The sequence below is a fragment of the Desmodus rotundus genome, chromosome 12 (assembly GCF_022682495.2).
Source record: "Desmodus rotundus isolate HL8 chromosome 12, HLdesRot8A.1, whole genome shotgun sequence".
In the NCBI taxonomy this organism is placed as follows: Eukaryota; Metazoa; Chordata; class Mammalia; order Chiroptera; family Phyllostomidae; genus Desmodus; species Desmodus rotundus.
Window position 1 is genome coordinate 71075328 of NC_071398.1, and position 21427 is coordinate 71096754.

At 54.8% G+C, this 21427-nt stretch overlaps 1 protein-coding gene across 11 annotated transcripts; it reads left to right on the top strand.

The window, feature by feature from the left end:
* The first annotated feature begins 3489 nt into the window (after positions 1-3489).
* Positions 3490-17047, top strand: CELF3 (CUGBP Elav-like family member 3). Of its 11 annotated transcripts, none has more exons than XR_006653148.3 (14): positions 3490-3547; positions 4321-4426; positions 5641-5723; positions 10611-10659; positions 11094-11222; positions 11346-11425; positions 12476-12619; positions 12780-12921; positions 13149-13298; positions 13637-13702; positions 13913-14038; positions 14278-14421; positions 15328-16284; positions 16957-17047. XR_006653148.3 is itself a non-coding variant. In XM_024571701.4 (13 exons), the coding sequence occupies exons 1-12, from the start codon at positions 4282-4284 to the stop codon at positions 15453-15455; spliced, it is 1383 nt and encodes a 460-aa protein (XP_024427469.1). In that variant the 5' UTR covers positions 3586-4281; the 3' UTR covers positions 15456-15465; positions 16957-17047. The 11 variants fall into 11 exon arrangements, 4 of the variants coding, with proteins under 4 accessions (XP_045039008.1, XP_045039000.1, XP_024427469.1 ...); XR_008425794.2 differs by lacking the exon at positions 3490-3547 and having other exon boundaries at positions 3587-4426; positions 15328-15465; positions 15876-16284; XR_006653140.3 differs by lacking the exon at positions 3490-3547 and having other exon boundaries at positions 3587-4426; positions 15328-15465; positions 15889-16284.
* Positions 17048-21427: the final 4380 nt, after the last annotated feature.

The following is a 21427-nucleotide window of genomic DNA, read 5'->3' on the forward strand; positions in this document are numbered from 1 at the left end:
CACCAGCTACTTGTGCCTACTGAACACTTGAAATGTTGCTGTAAGTGTAAAATATACACTAGACTTGAAGACTTAGTACAAAAACAATGTAATGTACCTCATTAAGAGTCTTCATACTGATTACATGTTGAATATCTTAGATATGTCATAGAAACATGTTGAATAATATTTTGGATATATCAGTTAAATAAAATATATTATTAAAAGTAATTTTACTTGTTCTTATTTTTTTAATGTGGCTAGTAGAAATTTTTTAATTACATATCTGGCTTACATTATATTAGACAGTGCTGGGCTGGCCCAGCCAATCTACCCCTGCACCATTCTCTCCATTCCCCGCCTCCATACAAAAAATAATTAACACCCCCCTTCTGCTGGTCTGTGATTTTCTTGTGCTTTGAAAATCACTGAAGCCTTTCTTGACGGGTCACTTCCTAGTGCCCAAATCCCAGATTCCTGTGCATGTAAGTGAGAGAGGCTATTTTCAATTCCTCACGACATCCCAGTCCTCACCACTGCGCACTGTGTCGGCCTCCTGTCTACCTCTCCATCTGAGGGAAAGAAAGTTATGTTACCAATTCTTTGTACTCTGCGCTGCAGAAGTCTTCGCTCTGTTCTCAGTCAGTGAGGGCAGCAAGTATTCGGTGACTAGCCACTCTGCCCACACATACCACCACTACATTATGCCCTTTTTGAAAAATATCCCAATTATTCAGCATTTCTCATTTCCTAAAAATCTAAAATGAGGCGTGAGTTCTCCCTTTATAAAATCAATAATCTTTTTTGTGAGCCAATGTCACCGAAATAAATTCAATTTTTTTAAATAATTTTTTTTGTGGAGGGCAGCTTAGCACTGAGTGCAGAGGAGAAAGAAAGAGGGTGAGCCTGAAGACAGTGGATGGAGAAAGTACCTTGGGGGAACTAGGGCTTTGAAGCCTCACTTCCTCCTGGAGAGCAACTCCCCAGAATGAGCCTCTGAGTCATTGGGGGTTCCCCTACTCTTTACCTCACAGGGCTCCCCTCCCTCATGGCCTGAAGGAAAACAGAAATGTGCCCACAGTCATCCAGCAAAGAGGGCCTGATGAGAGTGCCCACCTCTTCTCCCCTAAACCCTACTTCTCCTCTCAGACTGAAATCTTCCATCTGACCACAAACTAAGAGAAGGATTGGAGGCATCATGCTGCCGGCAGCTGACTCCCCAGTTGCTGACTGGGAGGAGGAGTGAGGGGAGTTCATTATAATTCATTTTGGTGAATGTTTAATACTTCAATTAATATGATTAGCCCCAAGCCTAAATGAGCAGCAGGGCGGCAGATCTGCTGACAAGACACAGAGTAATGAGATCAAAAGGGCAGTGGGGTCTCCCCGGCTCCATCCTCAGAGGGCGTGATCTGTTTATCATCTCCATAAATACCAAGATCAGATTAGAAGCAAGAAAAAATGCACTGGGGGTGAAGGCGGTGAGTGGAAAGTTACTTTCCAGATAGATGTGTTTGCATTCTTGATTCCCTGGCACTGTCATCACATGCTCTGACCACCCAGCCCTGGGTCCTCTACCATCTCCCCGCCCCCAACCTTAGGGGACCCTACTGGGAGGAACTGGGTGTCCATACAATGAAGTATAATTATGTCTATACACACACACACACTCAAATATACACACCCATCAGAATGCGGCTGCAGGCCATAGGCACCCACATTAAGGAAGAATGGAAAGTGGTCTAGTGAATCAAGCAGTAGAAAGAAGGACATTGGAAAGAAGGACATCTCTCATTCAGGGCTCAAATGAAGTCAGAAGAAGAACAAAGGCCAGGCTTAATCACTCTCCCCATTCCCACTAGGAACTTTTGATGTGAGAGAGAAAGGCGTGGTTTCAGGAGCCAGGCCGCCTGGCTCCAGTATCAGCTATGTCTCTTTCTAGCTGCATGAACTTAGGCAAGTCATTTACTCTCTGTGCCTTGATTTCCCATCTTTATTTAGAGATAATAATTGAACCTACACCACAGGATGGTGCTGAGCTTTAAACAGGTTAGTAAACGTACAGCAGTGGGAACAATGCCCGGGGCACAGTGAGCACTGTCTAAGTGCGATTACTACGACTTCCTTTCCAGAAGAGCAGCCCGCTGGCCGTGACAGCTGAGGAGGGGGCTGCTGGGATTCAGTGGGGACATTTTTCAGACACGCCTGCACCACTGTGGAGATGTTAGTCCCACTCTGGGGTGAAGAAGGGAATGACAGAAGGCGGTGTGTTCCACAAAAGCTTTCAAGCCCTTGTTGGGGGGCATCTGATGTCAGGCACGCCTCCTGCCCCGTTCAGGAGGTTTGGCGTCAGCAGGCACTCCCTGAATTGAAGAGGGTGAGTGGGCTCAGTGCATGGAGGGGCCAAGCTCCCTCGAGATTATGAAGCAAACCGATCATCCCTAATATCATTGTATAGGGGAGTAACGGCCCCCAAAGGTGCGTCTCCCACCCCTCTTCACTACCTGACTCAGCTAGAGAGTCCCACTCGAGGAACCTAAGGGGAAAGGGGGACAACGGGGAGAAAAGAAAGAAGCAATTGGGCTTCCTTGGCCCTAAAGGAGAGCGTGACAACTATGGTTCTTCCAACTGAAGGAATCGAGCCTCGACTCTGTCAGAGGTTCTTTGCATCAATCATTTGTTTATTCGAGAAATACCTGTTAAGCACCTACTACGCATGATCGACACTGCTAACAGTAAAGTGCTGAATTAAACGTCGTCCTGGGCTTCAAGGAGCTTTCAAATGAGAGCCGCCACCGTCACCACCGCCTCCCTGCCCACGCACTCGTACACACAAACCCCCCAGAGGGAGAGAAGGGGGCGTCGGCAAATGCCAGCAAGATATAGTTTTTCTTGGTTTCTTTTCTGGAAAATATACAGTCGTCTCTCTGGATTCATCTCATTCGGCTCTCCCCTTGCCTGCTCGCTTTCCATCTCTCTTCTTTGGATCCCTTCTGCCCTTCCCCCCTCACCCCGGGCTCGGTGACCTGCTTCCCTCCCCAGTTACACATCCTTCCACCCCCACCCCCCGCCCTGCCCAACTGCTTTTATCCTATTTTCTTTCCCCTGGGTTCTTTCATTGACTCCCCAGTCTCAGTCTCCCCAGATGCCGGCTCCCCTCTTTTCCTCCCCCCCCCCGTCCCCTCTCATGGGGGTCTTCTCTTCCAGCACCGGGGACAGCTCCAGCCCCCGGAACAATGAACCCCACCTTAGGGCTCGTCTATAAATTCTCCATCTTAGTGCCTTGCCCAACTCGTGACTGGGGAGTAAGATGGGGGAGGGGTTCTTATCAACGGGACCAGCTGCTCTGCTGGGGGCGGGAAGGGAGTCAGGGAGGAAGGAGATAGAAAGAGGGCGTGGCTCTTGTCTGGATTGTGCGTCCCTCTTCAGGGTAGGGAATTTGTATTCCACCCCTGAGACTGACATCACTGATGTCAGGGGAAAGAAGGTGGGAGTGGGGAGGGGGGTGTGGAGGGGGGAGGTTTTTGTTGAGGAGAGCGCGGCCGGAGAGCAGAGCTCCGGGACCCAGGTGACCGGGAAAGCAGACAGCCCCAGCAGCGGGAGCAGCCAGCAGCAGCCCAGGCCCGGGGACTGGGGTGGGGGTGGGAGGGGGGCTGAGGGGAGGACTTGAAGGGGGGCGGCAGGGCAAAAGGGACCCCTGGAGCCCTGCCGCCATCAGAGATCAAGCATCAGGCATCAGGGATCTCCGGACCCAGCAGAAGGATCAGCCACAGGGGAGGTGTCCTCTCAGGGAAGCCAACGAGAGCTCCACCTGCCCCACATCAGGAGTGCCCCCCCATCTCCCACCCTCACCCCACCCCCACCTCCGTGCTGGCAACCACATCAGGCCCCTAACCCCTCAACCTCCATCCCCATTGCCCTCCTCAGGCTCTTCCCCACCTCCAGCTCTCCTCTCAGCCCCCAGTTCACAGCGCCCCTGATACCGCCCTACCCTGCAGGTCTTGGCCACACTGACCCCCATCCTGGGATATTTGCCAAATCTCTGGGAGGAGATCATTTGTTTGGGCTATGCCCCCTGGTGGCTTGACAGTGCCTGCCTAGACCCTTGACCCCTAGCCCTCAACTCCCTGGTCTCCTTTGTGTGAGAAGAGCTGCCCCTCTGCTCAGCACTGTGGTTGGGGGCCCAAGGGAAAGCCGGCCCGCTGGGCCCCTGGCGCCCACCACTTGCCTACTTGCTGGCAGCTCCCCCTGGCCTTTGGGCCTCTCCCCGCTCCCCTCGGCCCCTCCTCCTGGGCCGCCCCAATGAAGGAGCCGGATGCCATCAAGCTGTTTGTGGGGCAGATCCCGAGGCATCTGGAGGAAAAGGACCTGAAACCCATCTTCGAACAGTTTGGTCGGATCTTCGAGCTGACTGTCATCAAGGACAAGTACACTGGGCTGCACAAGGGTGAGGGGTCAGGCCAAGCTGGAGAGGCTTCAGGGAGTGGGCTGGGAGGGTGGGAGGCTGGGAGGCTGCGAAGAGGGTGGAAGTAGCTGGAGGGATGGAGTGACTGGAAAGGGCCGATCTGGAAGGAAAAGAGTTTCTGGGCTGGGAAGTGTGGTGGAGGAGTTAGAAAAGGACTTAGCTAGGATGATCAGGGGACCCGGATGAAGAACTATGGAAGGATTCTTTGGGGGAGGAGTTGTCAAGGGGGCTGCAGAGATGTGGATCCCAGAGATAAGGGGGTGAGGTCGTGGATGAACTCGGGGAAGGACGGAGGAACAAGAGAACTGGTTTGGGAGATAAGGAGCTGGGCGGCTGTGTGTGTGTGTGGAAGACTGAGAGTCTTAGTAGCCTCAGATACTATTGGGATGGAGGTCAGGACACAGGGTCACTCGGCACCCAGCCTGGAAAGAGTAGACATGGACTGAGCAGGGGAGCTCCAAGACGAAGGAGAGGCACCTGGGAAGCAGGGTGTGAAGGACAAGGATTGGTGAAGATCTGGGAAGTGTGGGGGGCTTGAAAGTTAAGAGCTGGAGGCAAAGAGAGGATGCACCTTAGGCCTGTCCAAGTTCTGTGTGGCTCAGCAGGGTCAGGCCCAGTCAGAACTTGGAGAGTTCTAGGCACTGGGGTCAGAAGGATCACACTGCCTTCTCCTACACGGGGACTTCCACTGATGCTCTGCCTTCCCCTTCTCTATTCTACTCTTAACCTTCCATCTGCCTCCCAGAGAGATGAGGAAATAGGGAAAATGGGAGAGGAAAGGGGTGATGATGACCAAGATGGAGAGAGGTGGAGGCAAAGAGAAAGGGGAAAGGAGATCAGCTAAGAAAGAGAGGAAACCACACCACATGCACTTGTCTGGCGATCACATGCCCCTTCTCCCCCCCCCCCCCCCTCCACAAAGCCCATCTCCCGGCAGCCCCAGTGCTCTCCTGCTCCTATCACCACCACCGGTTAAGCCTCCTGGCCTCTGGGTCTCAGTTCCAGGCTCATCAGTCTAGAGATCCCCTGGGCAGAAGGTCTCCGCTCTCTGAGACACTTCCCCACCCCAGCAGGTAGAAGGTGGCAAGAAGTAACAAGCTTCCCAGACCTCAGTCTCCTGTGGGGGGATTCCTCTTAGGCAGGGGAGACCTGGGACTCACTGCCCACCGGGTATCTCTGTCCCTGCCCCTCCTTAGGATGTGCCTTCCTGACATACTGTGCCCGCGATTCAGCCCTGAAGGCCCAGAGCGCCCTGCACGAACAGAAGACGCTTCCAGGGGTGAGTCCCGGCCTATCCAGGGCCAGGGGGCTGCGAAGGGCCTTAGCAGAGCTAGGGGGATCAACACTTTCCCAAGACACTGAGTATATTTTCCATCTCCTCTCATCACCGGAAGTCCCTGTCTCCTTCTAGAACTCTTTCTTGCTGTAGATGCATGCATTTCTTCTCACCTGGAGAGAAGTGGTTAGTGGAGGAAATGTGACCTTTGCAAGGCATGAATGCAGCCCCCTCTCCACTTCCCACCTGCCTTGGGCAACCCTTCAAGGGAGGACTAGCTGATCAGGAGGCAGGGGGAGAAGCCTATGGACGTCAAGTGAGGGGCAGAGTGAGTAAGAGGCACCAGGCTCTCTTCTGTGGCTCTGGGGGGAAGTCTGTGAACTGGAGGAGGAGTGCCTGCTGCCCGAGATGGGCAGCTGGGGCCTGCTGGTCTGGCATCTCTGTGCTGGCTTCTGAGCTTGGACAGGCTCACCTCATGTCACCCAAGAAGAGAAGACTGATGGAACAGGGCCATAGGGCATTAGGGTGCAGCAGGGCCTGGGTAGGTCTGGGCTGGGAGAAAGCCTGGGGGCAAGCACATCCTTGTGGAGAATCAGGCCCTAACCCACCAAGTGTGGCCTCAAACCTATAAGGTCAGAACTCTTGGTCTCTTCCTCTCAGCCAGCCTTGCAGATTGCCCCAGGCCTGGGTGGCACAGACACCTGCCCCCACCTCCCTTACACCACCCCAGGAGGAAGTTGTGCCATTCACTTTTGCTCTCTATCTTCTTCTGTTGCCACTAGCACAGTGAACCCCAGGAAGTACTTCCTGAGAGCTAACTCCCTCCACCCTTTCAGCAAACATTTGCTAAGCACCGCCTGGGTGCTGGAGACACACCTGTCCCAGCCTCTACTCCTCCTCCCGAAGGAAATGGAGAGTGGGCTGATTATGCATCTCTTCCTGGGAAGGCAATTGACAAAAGAGATGGGGAAAGAGGGTGGGGGATCTAGGGAAATTAGAACTGCTTCAACCACTCCCAACTTCTCTCTGTGGCCCTCAACCCTGAGTACCACTAGGCAGCAAATCAACAGCCAGCTCCCTGCTGTCGCCCACTATCTGATCCTTGTAGGTGATGAGGCAGCTCAGGACAGCCATTGCTCACAGAATTAAGGTCTGTGCATGTGTGTGAGCAAGCTTGGAATCCCAGGAGCACGTGCGTTCACACATGCACACATGTGTGGGCAGCAGACAGCCAGGTGTGTGGGTGTGGGCCCACGCATCCCTGGGATGCCTGGTTCTTATCGCTTCACATCGCAGATTTCCTTTCTCTCCCTTTTCTCTCTGGCAGCCCCCACAAATCAACAGTTTTCACTCCACTGCTGTTTCTCTGTCTTCCTGTCATCTCCCCATTTTTCAGAGCCCCTGTTGAAACCAGAGGGGTGAGGGAGACTGCAGCTGGGGGTGGGCACAAGCCTCAGGGCCCTCTGGGCCAGCTGGGGTCTGTCCCCCTCCAGCTGCCTGTGTGGCTGAGGCAGAGCTCTATCCTGGGCGTGGAAAGGCACTGCCTCCCCTTCCGGAGGAAATAAGGGAGAAGGCACCCCAGTTAATGATTGCTTAGCCTTGCCCCCAAGCTCCCAGGTGAGGCTGTCTTTCCCGCTGTGGCCCTTGCCCTAGAGAGCAGAATGCAGAGGGACCTCTAGTAAGAAAGGAGGGGTCCCATCCACCAAGTGGGGCCCTTGCTGGAGGCTTGGGGGAGCTGACCAGGGAAGTCTAGGGAGCAGATAACTGTGGCCCTTTGTGTCCCCAGGTCTTTACCTGCCGTCCTGGCATCAGTTTCCCTCAGACAATGTGTGTGTGTGTGTGTGTGTGCGGTTGAGTGTACGTGAGTGTGTGTACACAGTGTGCCAGCTCTTGCACAATTGTGTTGGGAAGTTCTTCCTGCTGTCCAATCCGCATGCCCTCTTACTGCAGGTTTTTTTTAATGGGGTCATTCAGCCTTCTCACCTTTCTCCCCATCTTTGTCACTCCAGAACCTGGAAGGTGCCACCATATTAGGGTGATGCTTCAGGCTTCAGAGAAAAAATGGGGGTTGGGCCTATGCCTGTCGAGCTCCACTTCCTGTTTCTCCCCTAAGAGTACCCAGAAGCGGCTCTGCCCCAGGTCCCTGGGCTCTTCCTATGAGCAGGGTGTGACCTCCTGGAGGTGGTGGTATGAGGGACTCCCTCTGGCCTGCCTCTCCCTCTCTACTTGGGCCAAAATCCCACTCTGGGGACATAGGACCCCCATCACTTATCTTGAGTGGTGGACTGTGGCCCCATAGAGAGGACCTGTGTGTGGTCTGGGACACTGGGTGCAAGTCTGGAGCCAGGAGTGGCAGGGTGCCAGGCCTGTGCCTTCAGGAGGTAGAAGAGCTATTCTTGGAAGTGGGATCTTTGTGAGGATAGCAGCCTTACAAGTGACCCTGATGGTCAGAGGGGTCTCAGTAATACTTTGTTGGGGTATAAATAGCCCCTTCTTCTTTGGGAGGCCCTCAGGGAGGGCTTATCACCTGGCGGGTGGTAACTAGGGAAGAGAGGCACCCAGGCTGGGTTGCTAGGTAAACAGGGCCCAGCTGGACTCAGGGGAGGGGGCAGGTGTGCCTGAGCCAAGCTAACAAAGACTAGCTTTCCCACAGGAAGTGCCAGGCCAAGAGGAGGAGGCTGGCAATAGGGCACTGGGGACCACCAGGGGAGGCAGTCTGGGAGGGAGTGTGGGGGAGCCTTCTGTCGGTGTGGTCTGCTCTGTGGCCATACACTCGTGTGCCTTTGTGCAAATCCATATCAGCTGTGGGTATTTATTGATGCGCTATTTTGGGGCCTGGGAGCCTGTGCAGGGAGGACCGGCACCCTCTCTCTCCAGCCCCCCAGGCTCCCCATCCCCAACTGGAACAGTAAATCCCCAGGGGCCTCTTGGGAAGGAGTTAGTGGCCAGCGGGAGAATTCCCTGACACTGCGACCCTCGTTCTAATTCTCCTGTGTGTGTGTGTGTGTGTGTGTGTGCGCGTGCGCGCTCCTGCTGAGGTGCCTGTGAGGGGACTTCTGATTGCTTGGGTGACAGTACAGAGCAGAAGGAGGGTGCAAGTCCAGGAGCCTGAGTGTCTGACCCCACTCCTCGCTACCCACACCATACACACTCTCTCTCCTGAGGAGATTGAACCTCAGATGGGATAATCCCAGACTGGTGGATGATAAAGCTGGAGGAGATTGGAGGGAGGATTTGTGTGGCCCCCTCCCTACCAGCTGCTCTTAGATCCAGAGATGGGGGGAGCAGGGGAGACCCATCGGTTGAGGTGGGGCTTAGATTTGATCCAGGGCTGGAAATCCCCAACCAGCAGAGTCCAGTCAGACCACTGGCATACTGTGATACCCAGGAAGAAGGCCCGGTGTGTGGGGGGAACTATCATTTCCGCCCTTCTCTGTGTTAAGTGAAGACACACAGCTCTCCATGCTGGAATACTAGAGCTGAGGGGAACCTGGCCCAAGCCCACCTGATCCAGCTGTTTGATGGATGAGGAAGCTGAGGCCCTGATTGAGAGAAATGACTTGTCCAAGGTCACCCAGCTAGTGAGTGCCAGGGCCAGTCTTGCAAGTCCAGCACCTTCCCTGAGGGGAACTTAAGCTCCACCCTCAGAATGTAGATGAATAGTTTCTTTTGTTCGTTTGTTTTTGGTCCCTGGAACCAGGACCAAAAGATGAGGGGTGACCAGGTGTGGCGCCATTGGTCTGTCCTGAATAGCAAAATATTTTCAGGCACGGAGGACTGAATCCGTGCCCTCCCTCTCCGGTTCCTAAGATGCCCCCAACCCAGGATAAGGAAATCAACCTGCAGGAGTCATTCCCAAGTCCTCTGGCCAGAGTGGAGAGTGGAACTGGCATGCCTGTGTTTCCACTGGAGGCTGAACAAAAGGGAGATGTCGCAGGAGTGGGGGAGAGGGGACAGCTCTGGAGGACTTCCGGGTACAGGGAGAATCATGAAAGAGCACGGGACAGCAGTCCTCCTCAGAGCTGTCTCAGCTGTGAGACACCAAGGATTTGATCTGGAGGAGGAAGGCAGAAGGGGCAGTATGTCCCCCGCAGGGCCAGCTCAGCATGCCTCCCTCCAGGAAGCTCTTCTGGGCCCCTCCCCCACTCCCAGCCCCCACCAAATTCTCCACCCCCAGCATACCCTGTTCCCACCCCCTTCCCACTCCTGCGGGTGTGTGGAGCAGCAGAAGTGATGACGTCACCACGGTCGCCAGGGCGACGGGGAAGGATAAATCAGGCTGAGTGGGCGGTTGCCATGGCGTGCATTCTCCCGTTGCCACGGAGACTGGGCATCTGCTCCCTTTGTGCTGCCCGAGTGCCTTCCCCCTGGGGTCAAGGGGTGTAGGGGGGCAGAAGGAGAGACAGACACACCTCTAGCGGTCAGAAGGAAGTTGGGGCATCTGTGGGGTCTCCCTCAGTCTGGAGTCTTTCTTGGCGCTTGGTGATGGGTGGCCCCTGTTGCTCCTACTGTGTAGAATTTAGGCCACTCTTGTTGAATAGCCCATTGGTTGGGCTCTATCTCAGGACCCAGGTCCATTCTTGCCCTCAGGAGAGCAGCACCTATTCCTGGCTAAGTCACCTGGGGCCCCACTTGAGCCTGGCGCCATGCCCCATGAGCATCCTCTTCTACATCCTCTCCTTCCACAGCCTCTAATCCTTGCTGGTCCTAATCCTGAACAAATTTAGGCCCCTTCCCTTCCTTCCTTCCCACCAACAATTTAGAGGGCTGGAGAAACCTCTTGGTCCTGGGGTTTACTCCCTCTTGCTTCTCTGCAGGTCCTGGCCTGTGGAGGGCTCTTGGGGTGCTCAGAGGAGGTCCCCAGCAGTTGCCTTCTCTTCTTTCCTTTAGATGAACAGGCCAATCCAGGTCAAGCCAGCTGACAGCGAGAGCCGCGGAGGTAGGTTCTGTACCTCTAGACTCAGTCCCTTTCCCTCGTCCTGCAAGCCCAGGGCATGGAGTAGCTGTGGGGCAGCCTTTCTTGAGGAAGAAAGTCAGAATTCCGAAGGGTTCCCAGTCAAGGTTGGCACAGGAATCAGTGTGGCCAGAGGGGATGTGTTTCAGCCCACCATTGGGATGGCAAAACTGAGGCCCAGAGTGGAATGCAAGTCCTTCAGAGCTGGGATGAGCCCGCCATGTAACTATACCCAGCCCCCAACCATCACATCTTTCACACCCAAAAGCCATTGGTCCCCAGAGTGAAGGGCTTCTCAGGAGCTCCAGGGAAGAGCTGAAGGTAGAGGGTGGAGTCTCTGCCCATCCCAAGCTGGGATAGAGCTGAAAAGCAGCCGGGAGGCCCTAAACATGCCCTTCCTCCTGTGCCCCATCCCCCAGAAGACCGGAAGCTCTTTGTGGGGATGCTAGGGAAGCAGCAGACAGATGAGGACGTCCGGAAGATGTTCGAGCCTTTTGGGACCATAGATGAGTGCACTGTGCTGCGGGGGCCGGACGGCACCAGCAAAGGTAGCCCATGCCACACCTCCTCCTCGCACCCTCCTGCCCCCGCACTGATTTCTTGGGCAGTGCGGACTGTTGGGGCTCAAAGGTGAGCACTCATCCTTTCCTCCTCTCCCTTGAATTCTCTAGGCTGCGCCTTTGTGAAGTTCCAGACCCACGCCGAGGCCCAGGCGGCTATCAACACCCTCCACAGCAGCCGGACTCTGCCGGTGAGCCCTCTTCTCCCCACGCCTCGCCCACAGGCCTCTCCAGCCCCTCCTGGACCACCACCAGGCCTGGCTCAAAGCGGGCAGTCCATTCCCGACAGAGTCTTTGAATTTATTTGGAAAGAATTTTCTGGCAGAATAATCCAACCTCTTAGAGACACTTTCACATTTCAAATGACATCTCCCTACCTCTTATCCCCTGTCCCTGTCCCTCACCCTCAGTCCAAATGCCCTCACCCTCCTCTCCTGCCTCCTCCATCCCTCAGCCCTCTTCTGGTCTCCCACCTCTTCTCCACCTTCCCATACCCCCTACCCTCACTGGCGGGGTGTCAGCACACTTGCTTAGAGGCCCCACATGCCTGCTGCACATTTATTCTGCTGCCCCCACCCATGAGCAGTGGGTCAACTGACTCTACCCATGGGGTGGAGAACAAACATGTAAACCACGACTAGCTGGCTCCCAAGGAGGCGAGTGCCCGCTAGCTTGAGGCTCTCAGCAGAGGTTCAGCGGGGACTGAGCAGGGACTGAGCAGGGGCTTGCAGCATTGGGTAGAGAAGTGCATTCCAGATTCTAGGCTCTACGACTATCCTTGCAGATAGTTCCAGTTTGGTTTTTATTTGGTGCAAGCTGGTATTAAAATCTGAGGCTGCATCCCCTGAGCGTGAGGCCTGGGGGTGGCGGCAGGAGTCCAGGTAAGGGGTGGGGTGGCAGCAAGGCATGATTGCTGAGATTAAACTCTCTGTGGCTGACCCACCCTGGGGAGGATGTCTGGCTCCAAATCTTCACGGAGAAGCCAGGCACGCTCTCTGCCTTCTGGGAGCCCCTTCTCTTTTCAAGGACATGCCTTCACACTCCTCCGCTCTTTCTAGGCTCCCGCACATCCTGGTGCAGGGGGAGGGAGGGATTAAGATCTGCCCCTCTGACAGGGGCGCACTGACGGCTGTCCTCTCAGAGGCCAAGCCATGAGTGGTGGACTTGAGCCAGGTCCCAAGGGCTCTGAGGAGGAGAGACCCACCTCTGTCCCTCTGTCCGCATCTGGGGCCCATGCGCAGGGTGCCTCGTCCAGCCTGGTGGTGAAGTTTGCTGACACAGAGAAGGAGCGAGGTCTCCGCCGAATGCAGCAGGTGGCCACCCAGCTGGGCATGTTCAGCCCCATCGCCCTCCAGTTTGGAGCCTACAGCGCCTACACCCAGGCCGTGAGCACTGCCCCGGGGTGCTGGCCCGGCCCATCCTCTCTTCTCCTGGCCTCCTGGGTCCTGCCCCCACCCTCCCAATGCTAAGGCCCAGGGTTGGACAGGGAGCGAGGCCAGGGCACAGGGGGCCTGGCCCCACTTTCCTCTCTTGCCCTGCCCCCAGCTGATGCAGCAGCAGGCGGCCCTGGTGGCGGCTCACAGTGCCTACCTCAGCCCCATGGCCACCATGGCTGCCGTGCAGATGCAACACATGGCTGCCATCAATGCCAACGGCCTCATCGCCACCCCCATCACCCCATCCTCAGGTAAGGTCTGGGTTGGTGGGAATAGGTCAGGTCAGGGAGCTACTGCACGGTGGGGTGGGGACTGGGGCACAGGGCATGGCTCAGGGAAGCCTTGGGGTCCAGGAAGAGCTCGGGGTTCAGAAAGTAGCCCGCATCCTTCCCCCTGCCTGCAGACTTGTTGACTGGTTCTCTGCATTTGTGTGTATGTTGGCTTTTCTGCTCTGTTTCTGTCGCTTTCTCCTCCCCAGGAACCAGCACCCCTCCTGCCATCGCTGCCACGCCTGTCTCAGCAATCCCCGCTGCCCTGGGTGTCAGCGGCTACAGCCCAGTGCCCACCCAGCCCGCCGGGCAGCCTGCCCCTGATGCTCTGTATCCCAATGGGGTTCACCCCTACCCAGGTGGGGTTCTCTGCTGCCCACCCCTCTCCCAGCAACCCTCCAGCCACCACTCCCCTTGCCGGCAGAGGTGACACACCTCCCGTCTCCGGGCTGGGGGTTATAAGGCTTTCTCCTGCTCTGTCACCTGGGCAGGGATGTTCCTTTCCCTTCCCAGCTAGGGAAGCTGAAGCGCAGAGAGGCAGAGGGACTTGTGCAGGGCTGCACAGCCAGTCAGACCGAAGTCTTGCTAACGCCAGGCTCTGTGCATGTCTGCCCTCTCATCTCATACCCGAGCCCACAGGAGGCTCTCCTCCCCACCTGCCAGCCTCTGCTCTCACAGTTGGTGCTGCTCTCCCCAGCCCAGAGTCCCGCGGCCCCGGTGGACCCCCTGCAGCAGGCCTATGCAGGGATGCAGCACTACACAGGTGAGGAGCCCGCCAGGCCTGGCCCAGGCGGGAGGGATGGCAACATGGAAAGAGGCCTGGAAGCTGGGTCTGGATTAGCTCCTTCTCTGACATCTCTCAACCCTGCCAACTCCATTGCCTGGGTCAGGGGTGGGGAGGCAGGGCTGGTAGGGAGGGCTGGGGCCCTGGGCATCTCAGGAACCCCAGTAGCTCTCTATCTCGCTACCCTAGCAGCCTACCCGGCAGCCTACAGCCTGGTTGCACCTGCGTTCCCGCAGCCTCCTGCCCTGGTTGCCCAGCAGCCCCCACCACCCCCCCAGCAGCAGCAGCAACAGCAGCAGCAGCAACAGCGAGAAGGTGTGGCCTGGGGCCCAGCAGGGAGCCTTTGGGGACTGGGGTACCCTTGTCATGGGCTTGGGACTCTCTTGTGCCTGGTCCAAGTCCAGCTTTGGCCTCTTGGGTGGGGAAGAAAGGGAGTGGGGTCTAGGCAGCTGAGATTGCAGGGTCCTCCCAGGACCTGCTTTCCCTGGAGCCCTTGCTCCTCAAGTCTGTTCCCCAGTCACCCAGCTCTTACTTTTGCCTCTGCTGCCACCCAGGCCCTGATGGCTGCAACATCTTCATCTACCACTTGCCCCAGGAGTTCACTGACTCAGAGATCCTCCAGATGTTCGTCCCCTTTGGCCATGTCATCTCAGCCAAAGTCTTTGTTGACCGGGCCACCAATCAGAGCAAGTGTTTTGGTAAGACTATGATGACCTAAAAGATAAAATATGGCACATTTCTGCCAAACTCCAAATGAGGACAAGGTCTGATACATTTTAAGGCACTTTACTTAGGTTGCAGTGTGCCCAATATTTGGAATGCACATTGTCCAAGAGTCCGAAAATATTTTTCTTTATTTTTATTTATAGATTTGGGGGGGAGAAAGAGAGAGAGAGGATGGGATGCAGAAAGACAAACATCTCTTTGTTGTTCCACTTATTTATGCATTCATTGGTTGATTCTTGTACGGGCCCTGACTGGGGATTGAACCTGCAACCCTGATGCATCAGGATAATTCTCTAACCCACTGAGCTAACCGGCAAGGGCTTTTTTTTTTTTTTTTTTTACACACCTGATATCTTATACCGACTGCTGCCCAGACCCACCTCTTCTCCAGAAAACTACAGGTCCATCTTTTCTCCTTAAAAACCAGTCAAACCCGTGCCCCATGACGTCTGGAAGAAGCTCCAGAACGGGATTTTGGTTTCCAAAAGGAAGGCTGAGGAGCTGGGTTCAGTTGTCTTCAGGTCTTTGCCTGCAAGACTGCTTCAGGGCAGAAAGGGCCCAGTCTTGTCCTCCCTGCTTCAGAGGTCATTTAGAGTCTGGAAGTGTTGTTTTCAACAGGCAGGTTGAGAACCACCCAGGCTGAGGAAGGGGCTGTCCCTCAAAGAATGCTGAGAGGAATGTCCCAGGGTGGGAGGGTGGCTGGGCTGCATTCATTCACTCCGCGCGCATCAGTCAGCAACTACTACTGAAGGCCTGCTGTGTGCTGGGCAGTTTTCTAGGCCTTTGGGGACCTGGAGGCAGTAGGGTGGTGCTGGGGAACCAAAGCGCACGGGAGAGTGAGGTGGGGCTGGGCCAGCCTTACTCCGTTGTCACCTCAGGCTTTGTGAGTTTCGACAATCCAGCCAGCGCCCAGGCTGCCATTCAGGCCATGAACGGTTTCCAGATCGGCATGAAGCGCCTCAAAGTCCAGCTAAAGCGGCCTAAGGATGCCAACCGGCCCTACTGAGGGCCCCCAGGTGGGTCCTGCTCCTGTCCTGTGACCTCCAGCCTCCACACACCGCAGCCAGGGCCTCACTTGGACTGCCTCCACCCTCTCCCACCAGCCTCAGGGTGCCCTGACTCTGGTTGTTTTTCCACCATCCAAGTCTTTTCTCCTCCCCCCACCACACACAGCGACCCCAGAGAGAGCCAGATATTTACATATCTGTGTCCACTCACCAGTTCTTCCCCAACATCTGGTCTCATTTGTCTCGTCAGCGTCCATGTCTATGTCTCTCTCTGGCTTTCTTTTGGGGGTGCGTTGGAGTGGGAGGGCTTGAGGGTTCAAAGGGCTGGTTTAGGCTACTGGAGGGTCATAGAGTCCCCGGCCCCTGGAATATCTATTCTGAGAAGTAGGGACATCAGATCCTCGGTGCCTGGACTCCAGGTGATTTTCTTAGGCGGCAGTGGACCCATGGGACAGTGGAGAGTGCACAGAACAGACCAGGGGGAGTCCCAGCCTCAGGCCTCTCGGAGCAGCTTTGGCTCAGGTGGAGGCGGCTGAAATGCTGGACTGCCTGTGAATTGCACTGAACAGGTCCCCTCCACCCCACTGCCTGCCACCACCCCAACCTCATGGCCTAGAGCTGTGAACTTTGGTTACTTTTATGTGTAATCTCCTTTGGTCCAAACCCCTGAAAAGATACAACCCCAAAACAATACCCACATTTTCTGTTTCTCCCCCTTTCCCCCCAATCCTGGCTGCTTAACTCCCCCCACCCTGGGGGCCCCCAGCCCAGGGCCCGTGTCCATTGTCGGCCGAAGCCCCCATCCCCGGACCCCCGCTCCGGGCCCCTGTAAGTTGCATGGAACAAGCGTGTTGTCTTTGGAGCCACTTGTTTGTTATTTGGGGAGGGGGCTGTGGAGGGAAGCGCCCCCCAGCCCAGGGTCAGGGCCGGGGGCAGCTCGCGGGATGTGCTTGGTTAGTAGTGGTTGGTGACCGTGGTCTGTGTTTTGTGCATTTCTCTCTGGCTTTCTTCATTCCTTTCCAACGAGGAATGAGGGCCCAGGGGTCTTACCCATGAGACTCCAGCCCAAGCCCAGCCCTGGGCTCTCCCTGGCCTGCTCTGCCCTCCCTTTGCCGATGGCCCTGCTCTCTCCTCAGATATCTGTCCAGACATGGCACCCCGCTCTTCCTTTCTCCGAGTTCTCTCTGCCTGCCTGTTTGCTGTCTCATTTCTTTGCCTTTCTCCCCTCTACTCTCTATCGTCTTTCTTTCTTTTTCTCATGGGCTGTTTGAATATTTCCTTCCTAATATCTTTGGTTTCTCATATCACCTGTCCTCACTCCCATCTCCTCCATCCCTGCCCCTTGTCCAATGGCTGAGGGGTTGGATTGTTCCATTTGGACTGAGGCATTTCTGATGACCTACCTTCCTGAGCCACTCCAGCTACCTCTTCCCCCGAGCCCGTGACCTGCACCGGCTGTTGTCTTCCCCATGGCTTTACCCATGTTTCCTTCCTTCACAGGTCTGGAGATACCACGGGAAGGGGCTCCTCACCCCTTCTCCCCACGCCTGGCCCAGCCCTTTCTGCACATCTGCCCTGGGCCTCAGTTGGGCTCTGGGGCAAAAGCTGCTTCGGGGCTCTGGGGCACAGGACACCGGCCCACTCCCACCACCCTGCCTCTCCTCAAGGGCCTGTCTCCTCCCAGGTGCCCTTTTGGCCTTTGTGAGGGAGCAAGGAACAGGCTCGAAGGCTCCAGGGTATCTGCCTTCTGCTGGGGCTCCTTTGACGGGCTTTCTGTGCCCAACTTTCACCCGCCTCCCCCACCAAGGGGCCTGTTCTACCCGTGCAGCCCCGGAGGGCAGCAGAGGCCTCCCACACGCTCCTCACCCCACCCTCATCCCAGCCTTTTCCCCACATTCGGGGATTCTCAGAAGCTGGTTCTCAGACTCCCTGCCACCCTCAGCTAGAGATAGGATATCGCTGAACCCTGGGCTCCCAGCCCTAAAACTCACTGCCTCCCCCAAGGGCCCCCTCTAAGGAGGGTGTGGGGGAGCCCTGAGGGCTGCCTCTCTGCCAGACAGCCACAGAGACCCTCCTCCTTTCGTGAGGAAAAGACCTCCCCGAACCCCTGAAAATGTTTACAGTCTCTGCTGGTCCCCTCCACGCAAATGCCACCACCAGCCGTGCGTTATCCAGCCCGGCCCGCCCGGACGCTGCCATCTCTCTTTCTGGGAGTTTAGACAATGTTCCCCTTGGATTTTTCCTCTCTTGATTTCTCCCTTTGCTTTGGGGGCGGTAATTGGGTGTTTGGGAGGGGGGAAAAGGGGGAGGGATAAAGGGGTTTATTACCTGATCATTTTCTTTAGGAAGAGGTTTTAGGGAAAAGAGATGGGGTGGGGGTGGGCGTGGTACGGGAAGATTGGGGAGTCAATTTCAGACACTTCTCTATGCTTATTTATTTATTGCATTTTACTTTTAAAGAGTTCGTCTTTTCTGTCTAAATAAAGAAAAAAATTAAAAACATCAAATAAGAGTCCTGGAAGGTTGAGGGTAGGGGTTTGTGCACATGGGGAGGAGGAGGTGAAGAGAACAAGGGTTTTTGGATTTTTTTAAAGAGTTTATTTATTTTTAGAGAGAAGGGAAGGGTGGGAGAGAGGAGAGAAACACTGATGTGAGAGAGAAACATTGTCTGGTTGCCTCTCACAGCGCGACTGGGGACTGAACCTGCAACCCGGGCTTGTGCCTTGACTGAATCAAGCTGGCAGCCTTTCACTTCGCAGAACAACGCCCAACCCACTGAGCCACACCAGTCAGGGCGAGAGTGAGGTTTGGGAGGGAAAACTACCAGCAGGACCAGCTCTTGCCTTTGAGCAGTGTCCTGGCCTCCACCCCCTTTTGCCATCTGTGGGGCTTACTTCTGCCATGCTCTGCAGAGCTGGACACTAAGGGAAGAAAGGAGGTCAGCAGGCTGTCCTGTATCCGGCTCTGTCCCTCTGAAGGCTGATACACAGCCTCACATCCCGACCTTCACTCCCCCCTTATTCACGGAGGTGAGCTGTCCCTGCACTGGCCAGTGGGGATACTGGGAGCTAACTGTACTACCACCGTTACTAAGCATTTACTCTTAACATGTATCCCTTCCTTTAACCTCTCATCAACCCTGTGAGGCAGGAAATAATTTTACCAACAGGGAAATGGAGGCCCTGGAGGGTAAGCAACTTAGCCAGTCACGAGTTGCAGGGGTGGAACCCGGTGTGCCACACCCCCAATCCCATGATGCTCTCCTCTCACAGGTTCAACTACCTGTTCTTTGACTTGAGGCAAAAGTCCCAAGAAGCATCAAGCAGACTGTAGCAGTGACCCCATCAAGGAGAAGGTGGACAGAATGAGCCCTAAGTCCATCCAGCTCCTAGATTCTTCTCTGCCTGCATTAGGGCTGGGTGCAGGGGCTCACACAGGTGTAGTCTTTCTGACTTCACGGCATGTGGGCCATTTGCTTCTAGGCAGCTACCTGCTACCCACCTCATTAAGTTCCTGCTTATGTTCACCTTCCGGCAGCCATCTGGCCTCAGGCCAGAGCTGTTTTGTGAGAGGATGAATAAATCAGCACAACTCACTCCTCCTCGGCCCCATACTTTGGTCTTCTCTTAAACTGCCCAGAACTAAGAATAGTTTAAAAGAGAAGCAACACACGAAGTTCTATGGAGACCTATCTGTGGAGGCTGTTTTAGGAAGAAGTCTCTTGGATTGGTAGAAATCAGGGGCGGGACCTTACTCAGAAGGAAGAGAATCCAGTTAGGATCTTAGCCAAGTACACGGCACCTGAAGTCTTAATTAAAAAGAGATACAGGTGTTTGTGTGTGTGGTCAGAGTCGGGAAGTGTGTGTCGGGGGACAGCAGGAGTCGGTATCAACATCGTTATTTTCCCCTTTAGCTGTCTCACTGTGGCCTCGCAGTTTCTGGGTCAGGACAGAAAGACTGAAGCGGGGAGGGTCTAGTCTACAGGGCACCTCTGAGTGATTTCCCAGCTGGGCTTCTCCCAGGACCTGGGGGCCGGGATATAGCAAGCTTGGGCCGTTTCCTCCTCCCAGGCACCCTCCCAGATCTTGGGCGGCCCCTCCCACAGACACAGAAGACTGACTACACTTAGGGTCTGTCGCTGCTCATAGCTGTCCCCCTCCCAGCAAGGCTGCGGCCAGCTTTTCTCCAGAGAAGCAGCAGATAATTGAGGTTGAATGATGGGGATGAGGGAGACACAGAGGAGTCTTCCGGAGGACACAAAACAACTTTTGGGCAGGGATTCTCTCAGGGGTGTCCAACCTGCAATCTGCAGGCCACGTGTAGCCCAGGATGGCTGTAAATGCGACCCAACACAGAATCATAAATGTACTTAAAACATTATGAGATTTTTTTGTGATTATGTGTCAGCGTATTTAATGTGTGGCCCGAGACAACTCTACTTTCAGTGTGATGAGGACATCCCAGCCCATCTGAGACAGAAAAGGAGGCTCCCAACTTGCTTCTTATATCAACATATTTTTCAAACATATTGGTTTAAATATAGTAGGAAGGGTATGCTGGATAGTTCTGCTAGCTACGGAAGTTCACTAACACCTCTTCTGAGCAAAAGAGGCCTCAGTAATAAAATGGGACAGCAGAGGAAATAGGAAATGATGAAAGCAAAATGAAACTCAGCACCAGTTTCTCCTGAAATAATGAAGTTACTGCTCAAACGTTAATGGCAGCATAAAGTGGGAAGGGAAGTTAAGTCCCCGAGGCAGAAGAGTGGAGCTGTCAGGTTAATCGTAGGGACTTGGAGAAGCCTTCCAGTTACAGAAACAAAAAGGCACCTAGAAAAATATCCTCAGTCAGGGGGCCTACAGAGATTGACAGTGTGGGCGGGGCAGGGAGCCCTGGAAACTGCTCCACGCATTCCCGTTCCCCATCTATCAGAGCCTCGAAATATACAAATGTCAGGCAAGAAATTCCCATTCCTTGGGGTCCACCCCTGTGGTAGCTTGAGCACCTCAGCCTCTCTGACTTTCAGGGATGCCTTGGTCTTCAGTTCTCCTGGTACAATTTTGAAGCCTTTCACAGCTGTAGCTCCTTGGATTGTGACTGAAAGAATCACCACCCATGGCCAAGCCTCACTCTCTTCTCTGTATCTAATGACTTGAGTGGCCCTGATCCAAGCTCCTGGTTCTTAGAAGATTCTCATTCTCAGGCACCTTTTCTGGTTGATTCCCCTCGGTCAGCTTCCTCCCTGTTGCTGCCCATAAACGGGGTTCCCCACAAGTATATTATATCCTCTCAACTGCTTGATAAAAAGGACTCCCAACGTCGCTAATGTTTCTCCTGAACTCCGTTTTGAGCACCTTCCTCCTTCAGACGTCCTCACTAGTGAGTAGCACCAGCACGTGCCCACTCAAGCCACGCTTTGATCACACCCTTTCTCTCACGTCTGCTACCCAATCCACTGCAAAGCCCCACTGCTTCTCCCTACTCATGTCCCCCACCAACACTGTCCGCCCCCGCTCCCCCAGAGGCCTGCAGTGTCCTCCCCTGTCTCTGTGTCTCCCCTCCTGCTCTCCTACAGCCTGTTCTCCACCGAGAACGATTATCTTCTACAAGTTCGTTCACACACACTTACTGGTGCTCTCCTGTTCACTACTGCATCACCACCACCCGAAACAGCGTCCAGACCATTGGACGTGTCAGCAAGTGATCAAGAAACAATTACTGGACATCTAGTTCTCACCTGGGCCTAAATCATATTGTGGACCTCTCAGGTCAAAAGCTAAAATATTTTCTCTCCCAAAGTTCCCTTATATATTTTGTCACCTACACATGAAACCTGGGGACTCTTTTAGTCCTCTCACATGAATTTTGTTATCAAATCACAAGAGATTCACCTTCTATAATTTTTCCCATACCCACTTCCCTCCTTTCAATGACTGCCTCCTCCAGTACTCACAGCAGTCTCTTAACGGAC